Genomic DNA, 25647 nt, shown 5'->3' on the forward strand with positions numbered 1-25647 from the left:
GGCTTACCTTTCACTTAGTTGTAACTTGTTTTCTCTTCATTCCTGTTTTGACTAAAAACTAGGGTCAGTAGATTAAAGAGGTAAAGATGCAGTCAGCTGGATACCTTTATGGAGTTGGACTTAGCAGTTACAGGAGAATCAGTCTGCTATGGGGGATGCTACAGATTCAAGTAACTCTGTAGATAGAGACACTCCTCAGCAAATTTGGAAGAGGAAGCATTCCATGTGGGTCCTGGGATGGTCTGCTTTTATATGTTCAGCTGGGAGGAAATCGGACACACGAACTGAGTCAGAACCTGGAATCTGGGTGCAGTCCTCCAGTTCCTTTACCTAGAGTGTGATGATTCTCCTCTCCATCTGTTCATGGGGATGCCCCGGCCACCTTTTCTATCTTCTGTACCCCTCTATTGACAGATGTTACCTAGGATTAAAAGTGTTTTGCATGAGTGGCTGTCGCAGCCTCCAACTAAAGTGTTTACAAAACTGAAAGTTAAAAATATCAACTTTTCTGCCAGCAACAGCAAAATTTTTACAAACTATATTTTCTGACTAATAGAAAAAATTCTGTATTTAATCTTCACTCAGCATAATCTGTGTTTTGTCAGCTCTGTGTACAGTCATTCCTTGATAAGTGGTGGAATCATGAAATGTGGATTGTAAATTGCAGGGATGGGGATGGAGATATTGGGGTGCCCCCTGCCAAATCTGTTCAGACAGAATGTGACAACCATTCTCTGCCAAAGTCACTTTGCTTTGTGGCTAGATCATCTTCCTTAGGCTTTAGAAGTCAAGAAGAGGTCTGCTGTAAACATCATTTCTAAGTATGGTTGCAAGTCTTCTGTTTAAAGTAGAAGTATTATATATTTCTGAATCTGGGAAATTGTGCAAGAGGCAAACAGTACTTTGCAAAAAAAAAAAAAAAATCCATACCAGGTGGAGTAGAAAAAAAAATGACATTGTTCTGTTAGTTAGACTGAAAGTGAAGTCTGAATACAAAATCAACTTCTGTGTTTTCACTGTGTATCCTGTAAAGTAAAATTGCTTTCATATTTTGAAGACTTGTAGTGCAGATATTACCAGAATAAAATAATGCATTTTGTGGTAATTGTTTTCAAAATGAATAAAAGAGGCTTTCACCTGATAGAAAAAATATAATTGATTATTATTTGAACATTATAGCTCTAGCCATATGACATCTTTTGTGAAAATTAATGATTATTAGTTTTCTGGACCATTAAGAAGAGCCTGGAGCAAAGATCAAAGTTGTTTAGTTGTGAATTTTCTTCCTGATGAACTTTGGTGCCTAATATAATTACCTCCCCCTTTTAGTGATTCCTTGAAGTGAACTTATTAACTTCATGAATGACTTCCATTAGAGATTGTCAAGCTAAGGGGCCTGGATGGAAAGCTGATGACTTAGTTCTTCCTCCTGCAATTTCATATTAAACTGTTGCTTTCTGAAAGCTCATACCCTGTTGCACTTTCTTTAACACAAAATGCTAATTTACAGCATTATCACTAGGTTAAATGAATCAAAAAGTTGTACCCAAGCCAGTTGATAATACTCTTACTCTTCTCGCTGAAAGAGCAAGGTGGGATGCACACCACAAAATTTGAGGGAGCAAATTTTATCTTCTCCTTTCTCCCTGAGTTTATACCAGAATTGCCATGTTGGTAAATTGAACAAAATTATATTATTTCTGACCTAACACTTGGAAAAGCATCCTTCTGTTTATATATGATGAGATAGATGTTAGAAACTAAAGGTTCCCACGTACCTTAACGGTTACTCATTGTACCAAGAGTTCCGTAAACATCAAGTCTGTTGAACATAGAAGAGTTTTGTGACCTTGCTAGGAAAGGACATTAACTTACTATTTTCTTAAAAAAATAACACCTAACTCAGTGGTTTTCCTATGCTTTTTTTTTTTTTTTTAAGAGAACTGTTTTTGGTAACAGAATCTTCAGAACCCAGTTACAAAGCAGATAGAAATACAGGGGCAGGATCCTACCTGCCAAGCCCCTCCTCACTCAGTGACGCCTCTCTCAGAACTCAAGTGCTTTTCAGAACACAGTTTGAAGCCCATTAGGCAACAAGACTCTCTAAAAGCCTTTCGTTCTGAGATCCTATGATTCTAATAAGCAATTACATTTGCATATTATTTGCTGTGAAGTCTACTTTACCCTTTGGGTAATTGATGTGTTACCATCAAAGTATGGTAACATTTGGTAAATGGGAAAACCAAAGAATACTTGAGGGAACAAAGGACCAGTCATGGAAAGAGGAGAGTAATGCTTGGTGGTAAATAGGGAGACATAAAAGGGGCTAGTGCTCTTCTTTAAAGATTATTTCACTCCGGAGCATCCTTTCCTTTCCTTCCCTATGGACAATCACTATAAAAAATCCTTATGCACTCTTTCAGGATATGTTAAAATTGTCCTATCCATTAATAAAATGATGCCATACTACAGAATTCTGTCTCCCTTACCAGGGGCCACACTAATCTCAATATCCTTCCAATCTTGGTATGCATGCTGTCAAAGCAAGCACTCCATATGTTCTTGAAAATGACTGACCTTTGGTCTAATTAATTCATTTTAATGTATTTCATCATATAAACACATCAGAATTCTGTTAATAGGGGATACTGTATCATATTTTTCATATTAAAAACAATGCTGTATTAAATACCTTTTAATATGTAATCTGTTACCTAAGTGTAAGACTTTGTTCATGTTACATACCTAAAAAGATGTGTTGGGCAATAAAGTGAGCAAATTTTAACCTTTTTAGAAACCACAATTTGATTTTCAAAAGCGGTCCTAGAAATTTTTAACAGTATTTCATGAAACTTTCCATCCATAACATGAGTCTCAGATATTTAATTTTCTTTTCCATTCCAGTGGTTTTGAAATAACATATCTGTGCTTAATATTAAATTGCACAATGCTCATAACTGAAAGACTTAGGATAAGGTGCTCAATCTTGGTTTCCTGTTAACAAATGCATTTCAACATGTAATTTTTCTACTGAGTTGTTTTTCTTCAAGTTCTTCCATGGAGGCTGAGCCAATCCTCTGTTGTATGTTAGAAATGCATTTTCCTGCTTTGTTGTTTCTTTATTTGTGATGTGATAAATGTATTGTGGCTATTCTTGATCATTTATGCTTTATGTCTTATGACTATATAAATGGAATAATAGAACACACATACATACATATATATGTATATACACACAGACACATATTTTTTTAAACCTGTTTACATTTAGGTTTTGGTTCAACATGTTGAAATTAAGAAATAACTACCTGTTTTCCAATGTGAGCATAACATTTTACATTCTAAGGGTAGCACGTTGCTTCACATACTTATCAATGCTTGTTTTGTCAGTCATCAATATCAACCATTTTTGCAGTATGTGTCATAGTATCACATAGTGGTTGTAAATTTTATTTTCCTAATTACTAATGATGACAAACATCTTTACTGTATTTTGTCACTGTTCATGCATTTTTTTGGGTGGTGTCTCAGCAAATATTTTGTCCAACGTTAAATTGGGTTATCTACTTAGAATTTAATTACAATTTTATAACTAAATGAATTTTTTAAATATAGGTATACTTTTATAACTGTATATACATACATATGTATGTACATATATAAATGATAGTCATAGTTTAATATTTTTGCTCAGTTTGTGCCTATTTATTTTTTACGGTATCTTTTAAACCATATGTGTAAGTTTTGATTAAATATAACTCATTTTTAACAGATTTTTAAGTGCTTAATTAAAAAATTATAGGTTAACAAGATATTGAAAAGACAGTATAGGATCAAACAGACTCTTCACTCAGTTTCCCCCAATAGTTAGGTGTTATATAATTACAGTACAATATAAAAGCCAGGAATTTGACACCAGTACAATGTGTGTCTGTATTTGTCATTTTATCACATGTGTAGATTGTGTAACTGTCGCTGCAATCCAAATCCAGAACTGTTCCCTCATGCTTTGTGCTGTCCTTCTGTACTCTCTCTGAACTCTCTCTCCGCTGTTTAACCTTGCATAACACCCTTGGGAATCACTAACCTGTTGCTCATCTGTATAATTTTACATACATGGAATTATAAAACTGCTGTCATCTGGATGCTTTTTTTTTTCACTTCATACCCTTAAGATCTATAGTTGCTGTATCTATCAGTATATTTCTATTGCTGATTAGTATTCCTTAATAGGGAGGTATCACAGTTTAACTTTTCACCTATTGAGGAACATTTTTATTTCCAGTTTGGGGCTACTAAAATAAAGCTGTTAAAGAACAGTCATTTGTAAGTTTTTGTGTAGATGTTTAGTTTTTTTAGGATAAATGCCCAGGAGTGACACTGCTGGCTGTATTGTAGAAGTACATTTAATTCTATAAGAAATTACCAAACTATTTGAGAGTTACTGTATTTTATATTCCCACTGCCAGTGTATGAGAGATCGGTTACATTGCATCCGTTCTAGATTTTGGTATTACCAGTGTTTTTATTTAAGTGTTCTAGTAGGTGCATAGACATTTTATCATGCCTCCAATTTGCATTTCCTAATACCTAGTGTACTAAACATCGTTTGATGTACTTGTCATTCATATGTCCTCATCATCGAAATGTCTCTATATCCTTTACACATTTTCTTCTTATGTAAGGTGGTGGTTTGCTGTTGAGATTTTAGAGTTCTTTAGAAATCACAGGTAGTAGTTCCTTGTTGAATATAGGGTTTGCAAATATTTTCCTCCAACTTCACAGCTTTTCTTTATATCTTCTTCACAGGTGCTTTCCAAGAGCAGAATTTTTAAGATGAAACTACTGACTTTTCTTTCTTGATGCCATGATTAAAAACTCTACTTTAAGCTTTTTGTCTTAAAGACTTTCTCCTGAGTTAAGATTTTTATAATCTTCTGTTTCATATTTAAATACATGGTTAATTTTGGGATAATTTTTACATAAAATAGGAGGTTTAGGTTGAAAATGGTGCTTTTGCTCATAAATCCAGATGCTCGAATGCCAGTTGTTGAAAAGCCTATCCTCTACTGAGTTGCTTTTGCATCCTTATAAAAAAATAAATGAGTTGTAGAGGTCTTTAATGGGTTCTCTGTTTTGTTGCATTGATCATTGTTTTCATTCTATCTACTGATGCCACACAGTCTTGACTATAAAATAAGTCTTGAAAAAATATATATAAAATTAGAAACAGTTGGCATTTTGGTGTCTCAAGTCTTGGAATTTGTGGTATACATTTGCATGTATTAATATTTGGATGATTCTCATCCCTGTAGGGTGGACATTTAAGTCTCTGACAAAAACTGTGGATTTGTCTCCTTTTCAGTAACCAGAAGTTTTGCCTCACAGGCTTTGCAGCTCTGCATGTGGCTCATACTCATTTTGGATTGTTAGGCCTTCCTAGTAGATTTATATTATGTCCTTATACAATGTGTCTCTGTTAGTTTTGGTTGTTATTTTTGTTTCTGTTTGGTTTTTTGCTCTGAAGTCTTGTCTGATATTAGTTTAGCTACTACTCTATTCTTCTGGTTGTTTGTATGGCATATCATATTCCATTTATTTACTGTAAGCCTACAAATCATTGTATTTGAACTTATTTCTAAGCATATAGTTAGCTCATAGTGTTTTTTTCTCCATTATACTAAGCTTTTTATTTGACAAATTTATGTATATATTGCTGTATACATTTTATCAGCTCAAGTCCAGAACAGAAACCTTATCTAACACTATATGCCTTTATTCTCTCAAATTAAAACAAAATTGCCTTAAATATTTCCTCTGTATACATAAGAACCAAATCAGTGTTGAAATAAAAATTTTAACTATCAAACATAATGCAGAAAATTCCAGAGGAAGAGGAAAGCATATTAAAGACACGCATAGTTTTTGCTCTTACCATTCATTCTCCTTTCCAGATGTTTCAAGATTCCTTCTTTTGTCATTTCCTTTTTGCTCAGAAAATTTTCTTTAGCCATCCTTTCAAAGTAAGTTGGCTGGTGTTAAAGTCTCATAGTTTCCCTTCATCTGAGAATGTCTTGATTTCCCCTTAATTCCTGAAGATAGATTTGCACTGAATATGGAATCTTGGGTTGATCATTTTCCTCTCTCAACATTTGAAAACTGTTAGGCCATCTCTTTCTGCCTCTATGGTTTCTGCTAAGTAATCCATTCTCATTCAGAATGTTTCTTCCCTACAGATCATGTACCATTTCTCTCAGTGCTTTTAACATTTTTCTCTTTGTGCTTGGTTTTCAGGAGTTTGTGATGTGTCTTGACATGAATTTTTTATATTGTCCTATTTATGGTTTACTCAGCTTATTCTGCAGATTTGTGTTCTAATTTTTTGCCAAACTTGGAGACTTTTTTAGTCATTTTTTTTAATGGAATACATTTTCAGCTCTGTTACAGTCTGAATGTTGGTGCCCTTTCAAAATTTGAATGTTGAGCTCTAGAAAATTAGAATGTAGAAGCTCTAACTCCGAATGTGATTGTGTTTGAAAGTGGGGCCTTTGAGAGTTAATTAGGTTTAGAGGAGGTCTTGAGGGTAGGGCCCAATGGTGGGATCAGTGTTCTTATCAGAAAAGGAAAAAGCCAACATCTCACAGTCATGTAAAGATACAGTAAGATGGTGGACCTCTGCAAGCCAGGAAAAGATCCCTTATCAAGAATCAAGTTTGAGGAGTGCCTGGGTGTCTTAGTTGATTAAGAATCAAATTTGATAGCACCTTGATCCTGGGCTTTCCACTCTCCAGGACTCTGAGAAATAAATCTCTGTTGCTTAAGCTACTCAGTCTATAGTATTTTGTTAAAGCAGTTTGAGTAGACTCGGAGTCCTATTACTCTTTCTTTTTTTTTTTTTTTTTTTCCTGGAACTCCAATGATATGAAAATTGTCTATATATATATATATATATATGTGTGTGTGTATGTATTTTTTATATATATATATGTGTGTGTGTGTGTGTGTATATATATATATATATATATATATATATATATATACACATAATGTTTTTAGAATTTATGTCCCTAACACTTTTTTTTCAGGCTCTGTAGTTCAGACTGTAATTTCTACTGTTTTTATGTTCAAGTTCACCAATTTTTCTCTCAAGTGGATGTTGAATCTATTTATTTAATAATTCAGTTGCTGTATTTCTAAAATTTCCATTTTATATATTCAATTTCTTTCAGACTGTCCGCTCCTTCAGTAAAACTTTATATTCATTGGTTCCACACATATGTATAATTGTTTGTTGAAACATTTCTTACTGGCTGCTTTAAAATCTTTGTCAGATATTTCTAACATCTGTGTTACCACATTGGCATCTGTTGTTTCTACTCATTCACTTTTAGGTACCTGACATGACAAGTGATTTTAATATGGACATTTTGGGTATTACATTACATGACTTTAAGTCTTACCTAAACATTGTATTTTATCTTGTCTGACAGTGCTCCAGAGGTTGAGAACTCGGATTCATTTCTTCTAATGGAGATAGGTTTTCTTGGTTTACATAGATACTCAGAAGGGGAAACTTTTTTGTTTCTGGTGTGGGTATGACTGGGAATTGAAACTTGCCACTGGGTCTCTGCTGATACTACCCTAGCTTAGAATGGAACAGGTGCCTAATTGCTGCTTCCTGTCCTACTGACAATGAGGGGGTGACTTTATTATGGCTGAGCAGTAATACCACTGCAGTGAGGAGAGAAAGGGTGCCTCACTACTACTTATGCAGGGGAGAAGTTGAGGCTGTTGGTATGATTTCTAACTGTCTAACAGCCTTTTCTAAAAGCATTTGAGCCAGTATGGGGGACCAGAGTACTTCCTTACAGCCTAGCAGATGTAGATGCCTAAGCACTCCTTTTAACCTTCACTGACAGTGGCAATGGGGGCCACAGATTTTGTGTGTGGGGTTTGTCTAGAGTGGGTTAATAATTGTCAAGAGGTTTGTCTTGCTGGCCTGTCCCTTTCTTGGTTCCTCTGCTAGAGATTGTAGGCTCTCCTTGGAGACTTTGATGTCTGTACCATTGATACCTGCGGCTTGCTGTGTTTGGAGGCAAACAGAACACTCTTCCCTGTATTATACTTTGAGGCCAAAGTCACTAGCCAGTATGCCTTCTCTTCAACTCTCAGAGCTTTATATGTGTTTGTTTTATATATTAAGTCCTAAGATTTTAGTTGTATTTAGTAAGAGTAGTAGGGAAAATAAGTCTGGATTTTTTTTCTGGCAGCGAAAGTCTGATAGATTTATTTATTGTTAAAGCACTATATTATTTTGGGGATAAACCCAATTTGGATAAATGTGTACACTCATGCTTGATCACATGCAAAAATTTTATTTAGGAACTTTCTTATGAGCTTTCCTATATGATACTGGCACATAATCTTATTTTGTACTATCCTTTTCTGATTTTAATAGCAAGCTTATACTAGCCTCAGAAAATGTACATTTCTTTGTTTCTATTCTGTGTGTTTACTTTACTTCTATAGTTAATACCAATCACACGTAAATTTATTTCATATAGACTTGATAAAACTTTAAAAAATCATCTGATGGTTTCCTTTGGGGGAAGATTTTCCTACTGATTAAAGTTCTTTAATAAAGTTTTAGTTTTCTATATTTTTGTATAAATGTTAGTAATATGTTTTAGAAATTTTATACTTCATTAATGTTTTTAGAAAATTACCTTCTGGTTTTAGCATTAATTGACTTGAAGATGTTTTTAGCATACTTCTAAATTTTTGAAATTTTCCACTAAACCTTGTTATATCCATTTTATATAATGATATTGTTGATATGTACATTCCCTCTTCTTAACCAGTCTTGCTAAAGAATTGTACTTTGATTTAATTCTTTAAAGAAGTATTCTTTCTTTCATAGCTTTTTCTTAGTATACTTCAAAATTTTACATCAGTTTTAGGTGTACAACATAGTGATTCAACAACTATATGCTATGCTATGCTATGCTCATTACAAGAATAGCTATCAGCCACCATAAAATGCTATGAAAATATCATTGAATATATTCCCTATGCTTCCCTATGCCATGCCATTTATCCCTGTAATTGACTCATTCCATGACTGGAGGAATGGTCTCTCTCCTACTCCCCTTCAGTCATATTACCTATCCCCTTACCTTTCTCCTCTCTGGCAACCATTAGTTTGCTCTCAGTATTTATAGGTGTGATTCTGCTTTGTGTTTATTTGTTTTGTTTCTTTTGTTTTGTTAGATTCCATGAAAGATGAAATCATTTTCTCTTTCTCAGTCTAACTCATTCCACTTAGCCTATGCCCTGTGGGTCCATCTAAGTTGTCACAAATGACAATATCTCATCCTGTTTTGTGGCTGAGTAATATTCCAGTGTGTGTGTGTGTGTGTGTGTGTGTGTGTCTATGTCTGTCTGTCAACTTCTTTATCCATTCATGTATCTATGAACACTTCAGTTGTCCATATTATTATAAATAACACTACAGCAAACATAAAGATGCATATATCTTTTCATTTTCTTGGGGGTAAACCCCCAGAGGTGGAATTACTAAAGCATATGGTACTTTAAATTTTGTCGGAAACTTCCCTACTGTTGTTCCCAGCAGCTGTACTGGTTTCCATTCCCACCAGCAGTACTCAAGGGTTCCTTTTTTCTTTACATCCTCACCAACGCTTGTTATTTGTCTGTTTGATTCTAGCATAAAATGCACACCTAGATCAATGGAAGAGAGTAGCAAGCTCAGAAGTAAACCCATGCTTGTGTGGTCAATTTATGGGTCAGAAAGCAAGAATATATAATTGGAAAAAGATAGTCTCTTTAAAAAATGGTGTTGGGAAAACTAGACCACTTTTTCACACCATACACAAAAATTAACTCAAAATGGATTAAAGACCTAAATGTGAGACCTGAAACCATAAAACTCCTAGAAGAGAACACAGGCAGTAATGTCTTTGACATCAGCCATACTAGCACTATTTTAAGATCTGTCCCTCAAGGCAGGGGAAACCAAAGCAAATAGAAACTAGTGGGACCACCTCAAAATAGAAAGCTTTTTCACAGCAGAGGAAACCATCAACAAAACACATATGTAACCTACTAAACTGGAGAAGATATTTGCAAATTATATGCCTGCTAAGGGTTAATATCCAAAAGGTATGAAGAACTGTAATTCAGGGTGCCTGGGTGAATCATTCGGTTAAGCATCCAACTTGCACTGAGGTCATGCTCTCCTGGTTTGTGAGTTGGAGCTCTGTGTTGGGTTCTCTGCTGTGAGCACAGAGCTTGCTTGGGATTCTGTGTCCCCCCACTCCCTCCTTGCTTGCTTGCTCACTCTCGCAAAAATAAACATTAAAAAATTCCTGCAAAAATACAGCAAAGAATTCCAATTAAAAAATGGACCCAGGGCCTGAAAGACATTTCTCCAAAACAAGGTATCTAGATGGCCAGCAACACATGAAAAGATGCTCAACATCACTAATGATCAAGGAAATGCAAGTCAAAACCACAATGAACTATCATTTCACACTTCTCATACATATTTTTCAGAAAATAATTTTACATAATTATATTGCATATTCTAATTTTTATTCTGATTCTTGTTTTTAGCTTGAGTTGAATTTTTATTTTGTCTGTTTTTTTTTTTAAGGCTGTCAACCTCCTATTAAAACAGATTTACCTCAGAAGTTCATGTATGTATGTGTAGATGTATGTTTAATATTAGTTTAGTGAGAAATATTTCCTAATTTCCACTGTGGGTGGTTTTCGGTACCCATATCCTATTAGGGAATGTTTATGTTTCCATAGAGTTTTGTTGGTGGTGGTGATGGTTTTAAACTGCCAACCCACTGTTAATTTCTTATTAAATTGCTCTTGACAGTGCCACTTTCATGGAATATATTGAGGTTTCTTTTGTGGCCAGGTGCACCATCAATCTTTAATAGTATTTAATGTGAAAATGACAAATGTATTTTAGTTTGATGTGAATTCTGAACCCATACTTGGTATAGGCTTGTGGTTTCTTTAATCATGAGTAAATTTTTTCCATGTATGTTTTTAGGGAGATGGAAAATTTCTTCATTGTTGCTCCATTCTCCTAGTTTTTTTTCTCGTGCATTTATATACTAAGTGTTGACATTGTGTTATCACAGTTTTATTCAGGTAGTTCGAAAATTTTAGCTTTGGGGCACCTAGGAGGCTCAGCTGGTTAAGCATTTGACTTTGGCTTAGGTCATGATCTCCTGGTTTGTGGTTTCAAGCCCGGCATCGGCCTCTCTGCTGAAAGCTCAGAGCCTGGTGCCTGCTTCGAATTGTGTTTCAGTCCCTCTCTTTCCTTCGCCTCTTTGTGCTCTGTCTCTCAAAAGTAAATAAACATTAAAAAACTTTAAGTAATAAAAATAAAATAAAAGCTTGTGCATTAATTGTGCGCAGATTAGGCTGTGTGGCTTACTACTCAATTTCTAGAGTTCTTTGAGGAATGGTGATACTTACCTATATTTTCAAGTATTGTGTGCCTAGTCCCTAGCACAGTGCCTAGCACTTGGGGACCACTGGATCAGTATTTGCTGAATAAATAAACTGTTCAAATGCCTCTGAGAGCTATATTTTGGCCTTTACTTCACTCACTAATAGTTCTGTGTTGCTACTTCATTTGTGGTGATTGGGGGATTATGTTTGTTTTTGTTTTAAGCTTAGACAGGTTTTAAAGTGTTGTAAATAAATTTTTGAGTATAGTTGACACAGACTGCCAGATTATTTTCAGGTATACAATGTATTTAAAATTACTATATAGTCGTGGTACCTGGCTGGCTTACTTGGTGAGGTATGTGACTTTTGATCTCAGGATCATGAGTTCAAGCCCCATGTTGGGTGTAGAGATTGCTTTAAAAAATGTTAAATAACATTTATGCCTGTGTGTTGAATTGTGTTTTAGGTGGGCCAGTGAGCAGAATCTTTCCATGTCCTCTTATTCTGCCTTACTGCCCAGAGGACTTGCCTAGATCTTTAAAAACCAAATAAAATTCTGGTCATGTCACATGTCAGTGTCTTGCTTGAAAACAGCCTGTTATTCTACATTACACTTAGAGTATAATTTAAATTGCTTAAAGGAATATTTCAAGATTTTTATGCAATAAATCATATCCATCTATGCTTTATTTCTTAGAATTCTTTACTCTCACACTGCCACGTTTCAGTTCCTAATGCCCCATGCTCCCTAAAGCTTCAAAGTCCCTGCAAAAATCCTTAACCGGTGAAAGTTTACAGTTGTTTACAGTTTTCCCTATGCTCCCATGTCAACATGTTCATATATTTCATATATTCTTACATATTGTGTTGGTGTGACTCAGTTTTTCAGGTCATGCCCCCCCTAGCCCATAACTGAACAGAAAAGTGTATGAGATGTGAGCAAGAATCTCTCCCTCAGCACCCACTCCATCATATCTAGAATGGCACCCGAAATGAGAGCCAGAACAAAGGATTTCCTCTGCTCTGGCAGGGTCTAATGAATATCGATAGCCTCACAAGATGGTTGCCAAGATTCAATAAAAGAGCAGATAAAGTGCTCTGCGGAATAGCTAGCACATAGTAAGTACGCTGTAAAGGTTAATGGCAACTCAGCGATCCCCTAATTACAATATAGGTTTTTCTCTGGACTGTTCAGCTCCCATCTCATGACTTTCAGGCACAGTATACATGTTTTAAAAGTCATATGTATTTTGATATGCTGGCAAATAAAGCAACCTATTTCCAAAGAGGATGGTGAACAATCTTCCCAATAGTTAGAGATTTTCATTACCCTTGAAGGATCTGAGGGCAAAGAAGGACGTTAGAACAAGGAAGCTTAGGGAAATTTCTAAACTAGGCCTCCAGAACTCAGATTCTTTATGCATTTTGAAATCTTACATTCAAATTTTTTTGAAAAAGTGTCTAATAACAAGGATAAAATACCAAGAGAAAAAACATGATTTTTACTTTTACTTTAAATTGTGGAATAATTATATCTCAAATTTAGGTGGTAGCTGCCAATATTTTTGGTGACCACTAGTAAGGAAATACTGTTACACTGAAAAATAATTAAACATAGAGAAACAAAATCATAGAATTTATAACTAGAAGCTTTACCTATATGCTGGCCAAACCCTTTTATTTCACTTACGTATGAAGGAAAAGTGAGTGCTCAGAAGGTCGTATGTTGGCTTAAATCACATTTACATTTCCTTCTCGGGCATGCTCACATGAGAAATGTTGTCAGGTTTCATACTCAGGAGATACACTAAAATTAGGGATTTTCCTATAAGCTTAAGATTTTAGCTTTTGGGGTTTCTATGCAGCGTGGTTGAATAGAAGAGTGATGTTGGCCTAGTAAATATTTTATAAATACAAAAAATTTTTAGACAACTTGTTTATGGAATATTGAGACATTAAAAAATTTACAACCACTGGAACTCCATTGTAATCCACTTTATAGAGGAGGTTTCGCTATATAGTAGATGGATGCATTGTGGTCTGATATTAACAACATTAAGTCACTGAAGTGCGAAATGACCTTGTGCAATGATAAGACTGTTGAGACCAGGAGCATTGGGAACGACCTTATAAGAGTATCCTTATAATTACAGAATCTGTTTTTTTACAGTTTTTGTTTTGTAATTACAGAGGTTTAATCAGACCAAGCAAAAACATCTACATGTGTAACAAAAGGCAGTGTGTCAGGGAACAAAGCCATTCTGAGTGAGTGTGTGTGTGTGTGTGTGTGTGTGCGTGCGTGCGTGCATATGCATGCATACGTATACTGATAAATATATGTAACAGGTATAATATGTAATTATATGTAATGTATATCTGTATTATACAAGCATATATGTACATATACAACAAACATTTCCTAGATCTTTATATAGTATTTTAAATGTGCTTATTTTAAGGGTCACAACTGATTGAATCAAGGTCATAGAACATAATTTTTAACCCATATTTCTATACTTGATCATGTATGTTTCTCCAGTTTGTAAATAATAGGAGTGCAGATCTTTACACGTTATCTTTTTTTTATGACTTAAAGTTACATTAGGTTCCTAGGGCTGACTTAACCAAGTACCATACACGGAGTGACTGAGGACAACAGGAATCTATTGTCTCTCAGTTCTGGAGGCCGAACGTATGAGGTCAGGGTATGCTGAGAGTGCAGTGCTCCCTGTGAAAATGCTAGCGAAGGGTCTGTCCAGGCCTCCGTCTTAGTGTCTGTTAGATAGCTCCTTGGTTTGTGGAGGCAGAGCTGCGATCTTCATATGGCGTTTTTCTTGTGCGTGCACCTGTCTCCAAATGTGTCTCTTTCCTTTTTTTTTTTCCTTCAGTTTTTTACAAGTTTGTTTGCTTTTGAGAGAGACAGACTGTGAGCAGGGGAGGGGTAGAGAGAGAGAGGGAGACAAAGAACCTGAAGCAGGCTCCAGGCTCTGAGCTGTCAGCACAGAGCTGGATGCGGGGCTCAAACCTACAAACAGTGAGATCATGATCTGAGCTGAAGTCAGACACTTAATTGACTGAGGCACTCATGCACCCATAAAGGTCTTTTCATAAAGACATCAGTTATATTGGTTTGGGAGCCATTTTACTCCAGTATGATGACCTTATCTTAACTAATTATATCTGTAATGACACTATTTCCAAAGAAGTCTACATTCTGAGGTACTGTGGGTTACAGTCTTAACATAAGAATTTGGGGGTGTGTAATATAGAACAAAAATCATTTCTTTAGCATCAACTTAAAGTTCTCTACAAAATAGAGCCTACCTGCTAGACATCACTAAACTTTAAAAAAAAATTCTATTAGATTTCACTATTGTCAACCATGTGTCACTATTAGATGAATGATATCAACAGTCTTTGGTATTATTTTTAATATCATTAAAATATCATTCCAATCTTGACTAATCTTATAATCTGATGAGGCATAGTTTTAATAAGTTGATCATTGGTCATGTATTCTAATTTGTGAATTGTCTAGTCACATTCTTGACCAGTCTAGGGGCGCATTCAGCTCAACATTTTCGAGACCTATAAGAGTTCTTGATATACTGGACTTATTAGCATGTGTTTTTAGTAAATACATTTCTTTTTTTTTTGTTTGTTTATGTTTATTTTGAGAGAGAGCATGCAAGCACAATCAGGGAGGGGCAGAAACAGAGGTAGACAGAATACCAAGTAGGCACCGCACTGAGCATGGAGCCCCCTGTGGGGCTTGATCTCCATGACTGTGACATCATGACTGGAGCCAAAATCAAGAGCCAGTCAGATGCTTAACTGACTGAGCTACCCAGGAACCCCTCTTCTTTTTATATACAAAATACTAAATAGGTATAACAAAACCTCTAACTGTAATTTTTCTTCTCATTCCATAGGGTTAATAAATATTCTTTTCTTATTTCTACTGTTTTCCTTATATTTAATACATTTGGAGCTTCCTGGGCTATGTTGAGATAGGATATAAAAAATATTATAGATACTTGACCTATTTATAGACCAGTATGTCTGTTTTCTATAACAACCCATCCTTCCTTATTTGTTAAATTCTTAAATACAAGGGTTTGCTACTTAGCTAATTTTGTTGAATCTTTTCAACAAAAGCCAGGAAAATAATGCTTTAATTAGTATAGATTTTCACTGTTCTTATATATTTTCCTCTTAATTTTCCTTTTAAAAAGTCTTTTATATTATGACTTATTAATCCAGTTGGACTTGAAATATTTTTTTGAGAGGAGAGTGCTTGCACACACATGTGCCAATGAGTGGGGGGAGCGGCAGAGGGAAAGAGAATTTAAAACAGTCTCTACCCTCCCTGAGTGGAAATCAAGAGTCGCACACTTAACCAAGTCACTCAGGTACCCCTGTACTTGGAAATTTTAATCCTATAACAACTTGCCAGTAGGATTTTAATTTAAAGCTTATAAGTCTGTTACAAGATAATTTATCTTTCCTATCCAGGAAGATGAAATAAATTTTATTTGGAGCTTTAGATATTTCCATAATACATTGTAGCTTTTTGAAGGTTGTTAACTCAATGTTTAGCAAAGATCTATTGGTGTCAACTATATTTCAGAATGTAGTAGAAATTAGAAACAAAGTTGAAAACAGATAAAATCATGAAGCTTGTATCTAGTAGGACTGCAGATATGGAAACTGACAAAAGATGGTGGTTAGCTGGGAGCAGTGCAGTGTGCAGAGCTCAGGGACACAGCCATGGATCCATGACCTGTTACAAGTTTCCAGGAGAGAGTGTTACAGCTTTAAGTGAGATTTGGAGGCTGACAGACAGCTAGATGAAGGGGAGAACTTCTCTTAAGGGAAGAAAACTGAAAATGCAAAGGCACACAGATTTCATTCGTAAAGATGAAATGACACGAACTTAATCGTGGCCAAAGTGTAGTATGTGAATGAGATCTCATGAGTCTGCAGTAGATATAGGTCTGTTTTCTCTTGTGTAGGCATTGTGTGACATAGGTGGGTTTAAAGAGGGAAGGGAAGTGGTATGATTTTATCTGTATTTAGAAAGATTTCAAAGTGAACGGTATAGCAGGTGGACAAGAAAGGAGTAGGAGTGAACAAAAAAGGTTGATTGGTAATTGATAAAAATATGTATTCAATCAAGGAATGAATGAAATACTGTTGAATGAATGAAAAAGTTGAAATGTATTAGATTTAGCAGCTGAAAAAAATTGATGACTTTAATATTACCTTGACTCAGTGGTATATGAAGAAGCCAGTTATTAATAGGAGATAATGTCAAAGTTAGGAATATTTGAAATCAGATTTCATGTCATTATTTATCAAGCTAGTTACTTGGAGTTTGTAGAAAATAACTATTTTTGTTTAGGTGTTCTTAAATGTTCACTTTGCTACCTGTTTGATTTAACCCTACAAGTTTTTCAGGTGATTTGTCCTTTGGATTTAAAATTATAATGCCTGAAAGTAACAACTTTGTGTCCTGCATGCTAACATTTATATTGTTTAATTTTGCTTAAGTTAATCTTCCTTAATATATTGATCAAAATTTCAAGAATTATATTAAAATGATGGTTGTAGACATTTTTACTTTTCTTTTAATGATAATGGGAATGACCTAACATTTCACACTTAAGTTTATGTCTCTGGAAATTTTTTTTTAACATATACTCAGGTAGGATTCATTCCAATCTGACTTGATACATGTCTAAAAAATTATAGATGGTTTTAAAATTGTATCAAAGAACTTTTTGGTACTGAGTGAAATGTAGATGTATATTGTCTGACTAGTTGATAGCTCATATTAAATTAGTTTTTCTATGATTTTAAAGCATGCTTGTGGCAATTTCCATGACTATGATATATTCTTATATAATTCTGAATTTTCTACATTGTATGCAGTATCTTAAAATATTTGTGGCTATCCATAAGATTGTGCTTTTATTTTGTTTTATATTCAAAGAGTTAAAGTAATTAAGCCATACTTAAGAAAACAAAGACATTTCAGATTTTTATCAATAAAAGTTGTCATTGAGCTACATGGCCTAGATAAATCTTTATTTACTGGGGCTCATCCATAAAAATGAAAGGTTTTGATTACATGAATCCCAAGATCATTCTAGCTCTAGATTTCTGCCAACTTGTATTCGTAGAGAAGTTTCTTGAGCTTCATGCTAATGAGCCAAAATGAATTAATAAGTTTAAGAGCAATATTACTATGTAAGATAGAAATGGATCATGCTATCATGACTTTGGCAGATTTAGACTTGAAATTAAAACAAAACAAAGTCCATTGTTCATCTACTTGGGCCCAGGAGCTGTTGACACTGAGAAATGCTGACCCTGTGAAGTTACTTAAATGACACTGGAGAACTGGGGACTGGCCACCCCTCTCTGTTTTATTCAATTTACCTGAAACATGGGATTTAAAGGGCAGCATATGGGGGATCAGAGGCCCTGGATTTGTGTCCCACTTCTGCCATTCACTAGCTTTGTGATCTTAGTCGTGCCACTTAACTGCTTTGGGCATCAGTTCTCTTATTTGCAAAGTGGGGTGTATTAATCTGTTAACTCTTGAGCTCTATGACAAGCCGTAAATAATCCTTTACGAAAACATACGTAATTTATGTAGTCATTTGAGGTTTACTTCCACTTACTTTGATCTCACTTGATTGCCTATTGGCCTCGAAATAGTGTTCAGACAAAGTATTGATGACCTTTTTCAAAGTTGGGTCTAGACGGGAGACTCCGGAGAACTGGGTAGTTTACCCAGTGTGCTTAGTAGGTGGCAGAGACCCAGCTGGAGCTTAAGACTTCTGATTCTTCAACTGTGTTCTTTTCTCTGTATGACACATTGTCTTTCATTAAATCCTGTAATCACTCTTTGATACTTTTCAAGCATTCTCGCATGTTTTTCAGCTCTTTAAATTAAGAGGGAAAACTATCCCTTCTCCCTTGGGGTTCAGCCTTGAAATTCTGTTTATGATTTTAAGCAATGTAAAATAGTAACACTTTGTTCATGTATATGTTTATATGATTTCTTAACATACTCTGTCTAACATTTATTCCTTCTTTTCCTGATTCTCTTTCAGATAGCAGTTCTGTGGATGAAAAGGTTTTAAATCATACTTTTTTTTCTCTCCTGAGGAATCTTGTCTTTCGTACATGTTTGTTTGTGGCATAATAGACCTATTTTGGTTTCTGTTTTAGTTGTGAAATGTGCATGTTGCCCCAGCTTCCCATCCTTCAGTTGTCCTTTAAGTGTGCCCCCATAATGTTGCATTTCTGAAGAGGTCACACCTTGCCAGCTGCGCTTACTTAGCTTACACTTGCCAACCTAGGGGTCTGCTACGGTCAAACTCAGCATCTGTTCTTAAGTCTGGCTAATCATGATCTCCCTGACTGATTCATGTTCACTGCACACAGCAAGTTTTAAGGGCAAATAGTATTGGGAATATGTTTTCCTGGACTGTGCCAGTGCTTTTGTTTAAATGCCGACAGCTAATTTCAAAACCTCCACTCACAAAAACATAGTAGTTTTGACTTGGAGCTGACCCTGCTTAGCATCTGTCATACTAGGTGTTACATGTCTAGTGCAGTTGACCCGTGTCCCAAAGTCACATACATGGAGCTATAGTATGCTAAATGTTTTTCTTTTGTTCTGTTCTTGTTTTGCATTTAAGGATCGAATTGTCAGTGGCAATGATTTGGATGCTGCCAGAATCTCTGGACTCCAGGCTATTGGTGGGTGAGTACATTCATAATCTTTTTAATTCGTTGCATTTATCAGTGGTACTTGGCTGTGCTTTTGCTGTATGCGTTTTGAATGCAGGATGTTGCATGATGGTATAATTAACTATCTTTACTGTTGTTTGCTTTATAAAAAGGTAGATTTTATAGTTTTCTTAAAATGATGTATAGATGTGTATGCATATATGTGATTATTACATATGTCTATATATAAAGGTCAAAGTGGGTTAGCTATTAATGTTACCATTCTATACAGAAATAAAAAACACATAATTTTACAAAAATAATTTCCCAATAATACAACTAATGCTATCTTTTGATCTGCTTTTTGCAGTTGAGGAAATGTACATTAATGTCAATATGTAGATGAATGTTTCCTTTATTATGTCTTATAGTTATTTCATGGTTGGATGAAAATATTTAAAATTTTATTACAAAATAATGTGTGAATTATAATTTGCCTGTGAAACAATAACAGTTTGGCATGCATGTTCACAGGCATTTTTCTGATGCTCAAGTACATGTTTATGTTCTTAGTAAGTAATTCTGTATTTTGTATCTCAGTACGTTCAATATAAACTAAGCCATTCTGCACACAAATAAAGACTAATTTAGTAAAAACATAGTATCAATTATTGTTACAGTTATTTCCTATGTAATGACTGATTCAATCCTTAAGATGGATTACCTCCTTACCAGTGAGGTAAGTACTAATTTGACCTTCATACAATTTAGGAAACTGTTGTATGAAACAGTTGTAAAAATTTTTTTCCTCCATACAGCTACTAAGTGGCAAAATGAGTATCCAACCCCAGCTGGCCTAGTTCTAGAGTCTGTGACCTTATTCAATAGGCTATTCTGCCTCTGCAACTTGGGTCCTTAGTTGTTGTTGTTGTTGTTGTTTTCCTTTTTGTCTTCTCCATTTAAGATCATGCCTTGGAAAACTTTCCACTTCATTATTTCTAAGCGGTGAAAATATTTCAAAACGTTGATAGAATATTAATTCATCTTCTGTTAATGGATTTTCAAGAATATTTCTAGGTGCCAGTATTGCAAATGATACTATAGCAAATACGTTATAGATTTTTAAAGTGAAATTTTTAAAAATGTTTTTTATTTATTTTTTGAAAGAGACAGAGAGAGAGACAGCGCAAGCAGGGGAGGGTCAGAGAGAGAGGGAGATATAGAATCCGAAGCAGGCTCCAGGCTCTGAGCTAGTTGTCAGCACAGAGCCCGACACGAGGCTCGAACCCACAAACTGTGATATCATGACCTGAGCCGAAGTCGGACGCTTAACCGAGTGAGCCCCTCAGGCGCCCCTAAAGTGAAATTTTTGACCAAAGCTTATGCACAGTATAGACCTATAGAAAGAGAAGTTTTATAAGTTTTGACCTTTGAAAATAAGTGTGTACAATAGGGGCACCTCAGTCAGTTAGATGTCCTACTCTTGATTTCAGCTCAGGTCATCCCAGGGTTGCGGGATTGAGCCGTCAGGCTCTGTGCAGACTGTGGAGCCTGCTTCGAATTCTCTCTCTGCCCCTTCCCTGCTTGCTCACGCTCGCGTGCTCTCTCTCTCTCAAATAATAGTAAAGAATACATGAACATATGTATGTACAATATATATATATAAGCAAATTTTAGATACATGCATTAGGGTTTTTTAAGACAAAGAGATAGTTTCACAGTTATGTTTCCTAATACTGTCTTTCAAACTCTTCTGTTAAACACATCCACATGGTAGTTAGCTTAAATTAAACATATAAAATTTTAAATATGGAGCTCTAGAAAAATAACATATACCATTTATAGTTTGACTTTTTTCAAAAGTCTGATTTTTGTCAAATTACAAGTCACATCTTCGTGTCTTGATTTTGTGTCTATAAACTCTTCAATATTCTTTAAATCTGTGAAGAACGACTCATATCCTTACTACACTGTGACAATGGCTTAAATGTATTAGGAAAAGCAGCTGTGATGAAAGAGGGTTATGGATTATTTATAGAAATTTTAAGGAATAAATGGATGAGTTTGTCTTCTCTACTCCACAAATACTGAATATTTAAATTTACTAGAAAGTGATAATATGAGAAAATAAAAGTTTGTCTTAGAAAATAATTAAGTCTGGGGAGCCTGGGTGGCTCAGTCAGTTAAGTGCCCGGGTTCGGCTCGGGTCATGATCTCATGGTTTGTGGGTTCGAGCTCCATGTCGGGCTCTGTGCTGACAGCTAGTTCAGAGCCTGGAGCCTGTCTTCAGATTCTGTGTCTCCCTCTCTCTCTGACCCTCCCCTGCTCAGGCTGTCTCTCTCCGTCTCTCAAAAATAAATAAAAAAACATTAAAAAATTTAAAAAGAAAATAATTAAGTCGAGTTCCAATTTGATTTTGAAAACATGGATGTCATGGTCTTGGAAACTTAGTGGACTACGTGATCTCAGAGTTCCTGTAAATTCTTCCTGCTTGTGGCATCCAGTACTTACTTGATAACAACTTGCTTTCCTAACTTGTTGCTGAATATGGAGTTTTATCAATGTCAAAGCAACAGTTAATCTAAACACATGTTCAAAGTGCAAGCTGTGTAAATGGCTACCTAAAACAGATTAATTTCACATTTTGAACAGATCCCTTCCATTTCATTTTTTCCAGAAACTTCTTTTCAAAGAGTTTTCAAGGGATTTAAGTAGAATCTTGAATACACCCTTTAGGGATGTGACGAGTAGGAAATTGCTGTGGTTGAGGTCAAGAAGACGGTTTCCTGCTTTCTTCTTTAGGGTTTTGATGTTTCCTGTCTCACATTCAGGATTTTAGTATCCCTTGCAAAGTCTTTGAAAAGAAGTTTCTGGAAAATGGTGGCTGAAGGCTGTCATCCAATTACACGTTTCTCAGAAGATTTACCCTGAGCCAGCATACCCATGGCCAGCTAGCTTTTTTTTTTTTTCCTGTACTTTGTTGGGTTTTTTATTCATTTAGTTTATTGTCAGGTTGGTTTCCATATAACACCCAGTGCTCTTCCCCACAACTGCCCTTCTCCATGACCATCGCCCCCCTTCCCACCTCCCTATTCAGCCCTCAGTTTGTTTTCAGTATTCAAGAGTCTCTCATGATTTGCCTCCCTCCTTCTCCCTAACACTTTCCCCCACTTTCCCCTTCCCATGGTCCCATGTTAGGTTTCTCCTGTTAGACCTGTGAGTGAAAACACGTGGTATATGTCCTTCTCTGCCTGACTTATTTCGCTTAGCATGACACCCTCAAGGTCCATCCATTTTACTACAAATGACCAGATTTTATTCTTTCTCATTGCCATGTAGCATTCCATTGTATAGATAAACCACATCTTCTTGATCCATTCATCAAATGTTGAAGGACATTTAGGCTCTTTCCATGATTTGGCTATTGTTGACAGTGCTGCTATGAACATTGGGGTACATGTGCCCCTATGCATCAGCACTTGTGTATCCCTTGGGTAAATCCCTAGCAGTGCTATTGCTGGGTCATAGGAAGTTCTACTGGTAGTTTTTTGAGGAGCCTCCACACTGTTTTCCAGAGCGGCTGCACTAGTTTACATTCCCACCAACAGTGTAGGAGGGTGCCCATCTCTCCACACCCTCGCCAGCCTCTTATAGTCTCTTGATTTGTTCATTTTAGCCACTCTGGCCAGCATGGGGTGGTATCTCAGTGTGCTTTTGATTGGTATTTCCCTTATGATGAGTGACACTGAGCATCTTTTGATGTATCTGTTGGCCATCTAGATGTCTTCTTTGGTGAAATGTCTTCTAGCCATTTCTTCACTGGATTCTTCGTTTTTTGGGTGTGGAGTTTGGTGAGATCCTTGTAGATTTGGGATACTAGCCCGTTATGTCATTTGCAACTATCTTTTCCCATTCTGTCAATTGCCTATTAGCTTTTTGGATTGTTTCCTTTTCAGTGCAGAAGCTTTTTATCTTGATGAGGTCCCACTTCTCATCTTCGCTTCACTTCCAAATCCTAGTCCATGCACTTTAATGCTACCACCGGAGATGAGATGCACTTCCATTGGAGGCCAGCCTCCCAGTGAGATCGTGCAAGGGGAGGGGCCAGAGGCTGTTTCTCCTGGTGCCACCTGGAATGGGTGCCACTGCCACCGAGCCCAAGGAAGGATTCGCGAGCTAGATGGGACGGATTTCTCTCCCCGTGCCCAGCGGTTATATATGGGGTGACATTATTTCTCTCTGTCCTGGGGAAAGTTGTTTATCTCTTCTCTAGAGACAGTTCTATGAGCGTTTTCAGTCTTTCTCTTCCCTTTGTCTCTCCAGGGCATCCCGTACTCGACCTGTGTTGGGTAGGGGTTCCCTCCCCTTCGCTCCTCCAGGGCCAGTCCTTTTTTGAATTTCCCCAGTTTGCACTCACTCACTCAGGCATCTTTGGGATTGTCTTCTTTATGGAGTCTGTATGTTCTCCTCTCACTCCTGCATATCAGAGTATTGTCCCTTCAGTCCTTCTCACTTTAATAGATGCAGGCAGATGAAGACTACAGAGCTCCCTACTTCTCTGCCAGCTTGTTCCATCCCCCAGCTAGCTTTTGATAAGTGGAATTGTTGAAACTACTTTAATAAATGATAGTGAAGGAAGTCAAACAAGTACCTTCTCCAAATACTAATCATTTTTTTAAACATCATCATTTTTATTTTTTCCTTTTTCTGGAGTTTTTTACTTAGAGCTTTCTATTTTTATTTCTCTTTGGATTTGTTTTTTTTTTTTAAATAGTTTGTCAAGTTGGTTTCCCTTTAACACCCAATGCTCATTCCAACAAGTGCCCTCCTCTCTGCCCAGCACCCATTTTCCCCTCTCCCTCACCCCTGTCAACACTCAATTTGTTCTCAATATTTAAGACTCTCTTGTGGTTTGCCTCCCTCCCTCTTCTTAACTATTTTTCCCCTTCCCTACCCCCATGGTCCTCTGTTAAGTTTCTCCTGTTCCATATTTGATATTAGTCATTTTTTAAAATATGAATGATACTCCTTTGGTTCTTTGGTTACCTAAAACTTGAGTTCACTCTTCACTGAATTTTGTAGTCAGAGTCCCATTGGTTGCAAGATGAAGAGCATTGCAAAGCTTTTATATATGGTCTTTTTAGTTTTCAGGTACTAACGTGTCTGTAGCAGAATCCATAAAACAGTGTTGAGAATAAGGGGAAAGATAGTTTGGGAGAGGAGATTCTGATCTTCTTTGTTGATTTTCTTCTCTATTCATACAAATTCTCTACAGGATAGCTTTCATGGAACGAATTTCCTCAATACTAAGTCATGGTTCTGAACTAGGCTAGGGCTACTTTACGTAACTCCAGGAATCTGTTGATGACTTTGCAACCACTACCAGGATTATTGAACCTTGGCAGGAAAGAGTTGATCTTGAGAGAGGTGAGAAAACGAGATTGTGAAATGCAGGACCCTGAGAGCCAAATAGAAGAGAAACTTCAATTTTGACCTCACTCTCAAAGAGATAGAATAGAAGAAAAAGGTTGTATGTTTATTTGTGTGAGTGTGTGTGTATGTGTGTGTGTAAATGTACATGTATAAAACTACTTGCTTAGATTTTCAAGGTAGTTCAATTATTTCCATGAATGAATAATGTGGTGAATGTGAGCAAGCAATTACCAGCCAAAGTTCTGAATAATTTCTTAGCTTTTAAATTTACCTTGATTAAAATAATGGTTTTTGTTATTGTTAAAAAATCTGACATGAGTTAGGTTGTACAACATGTGGATATAGTTGGTTTAATATACTCTTGATATTTCTCATACTTCTGACATTGCTTTTGTATTTCTCCCTAAGCTGAAGAGCGTATACTGTGCTAATGATATATTTGCTACTCCTAGTCTTGACCTTCATGTTTGGCCACTGCCTAAAATTACTTAAGATGGAGACTAAGATTGTTACTACTCTCTAAAGGCTCTTAATTCATCTTTTCAGTAGTATCCTCTGGAGTGGCTGAGAATTTTTTGATTTTTCTTTTGTCTCATCTAGTCCATAAATTATATTTACCCTTATTTACTCAGTTTGCTCCCTTATTTTTCAAGGAAAGGCCCACAAATTCTCCTAAGTTTATAAAATGGCTCTTTCTATTTCTAGAAACCTTTCCTTGGATTCATGGTTCATGCTATGCAAATATCCTTGCATACTCTGAACCAGGTGTGCCAAGTATTTAGAAAATGACAGCCCCCATGTAAGTTTGGTTCAATCACAGTGGCAGGTTATTTTTCACAGTTTTTCCTCCAGGGAAATTGACACAGAAGGAGTTCACTATAGATTTAGGGAAAAATACATTTGGATTAGAACATATTAATTATTATAAGAGCTATCAGATGCAGACAGGCCTATATTCTTAATTCATTATTGAAT

General features: G+C 36.0%; 1 protein-coding gene across 1 annotated transcript in view; it reads left to right on the forward strand.

The window, feature by feature from the left end:
• UNC13C (unc-13 homolog C) overlaps window positions 1-25647 on the forward strand; it is a 593765-nt gene that overhangs the window by 111802 nt on the left and 456316 nt on the right. Inside the window, exons 5-6 of the mRNA XM_029952367.1 lie at window positions 18618-18640; window positions 19209-19273. Of these exons, the coding sequence (XP_029808227.1) occupies window positions 18618-18640; window positions 19209-19273 (88 nt within the window). The remainder of the gene's footprint in view (window positions 1-18617; window positions 18641-19208; window positions 19274-25647) is intronic.

The sequence above is a fragment of the Suricata suricatta genome, chromosome 9 (genome assembly GCF_006229205.1).
Source record: "Suricata suricatta isolate VVHF042 chromosome 9, meerkat_22Aug2017_6uvM2_HiC, whole genome shotgun sequence".
Lineage (NCBI taxonomy): Eukaryota > Metazoa > Chordata > Mammalia > Carnivora > Herpestidae > Suricata > Suricata suricatta.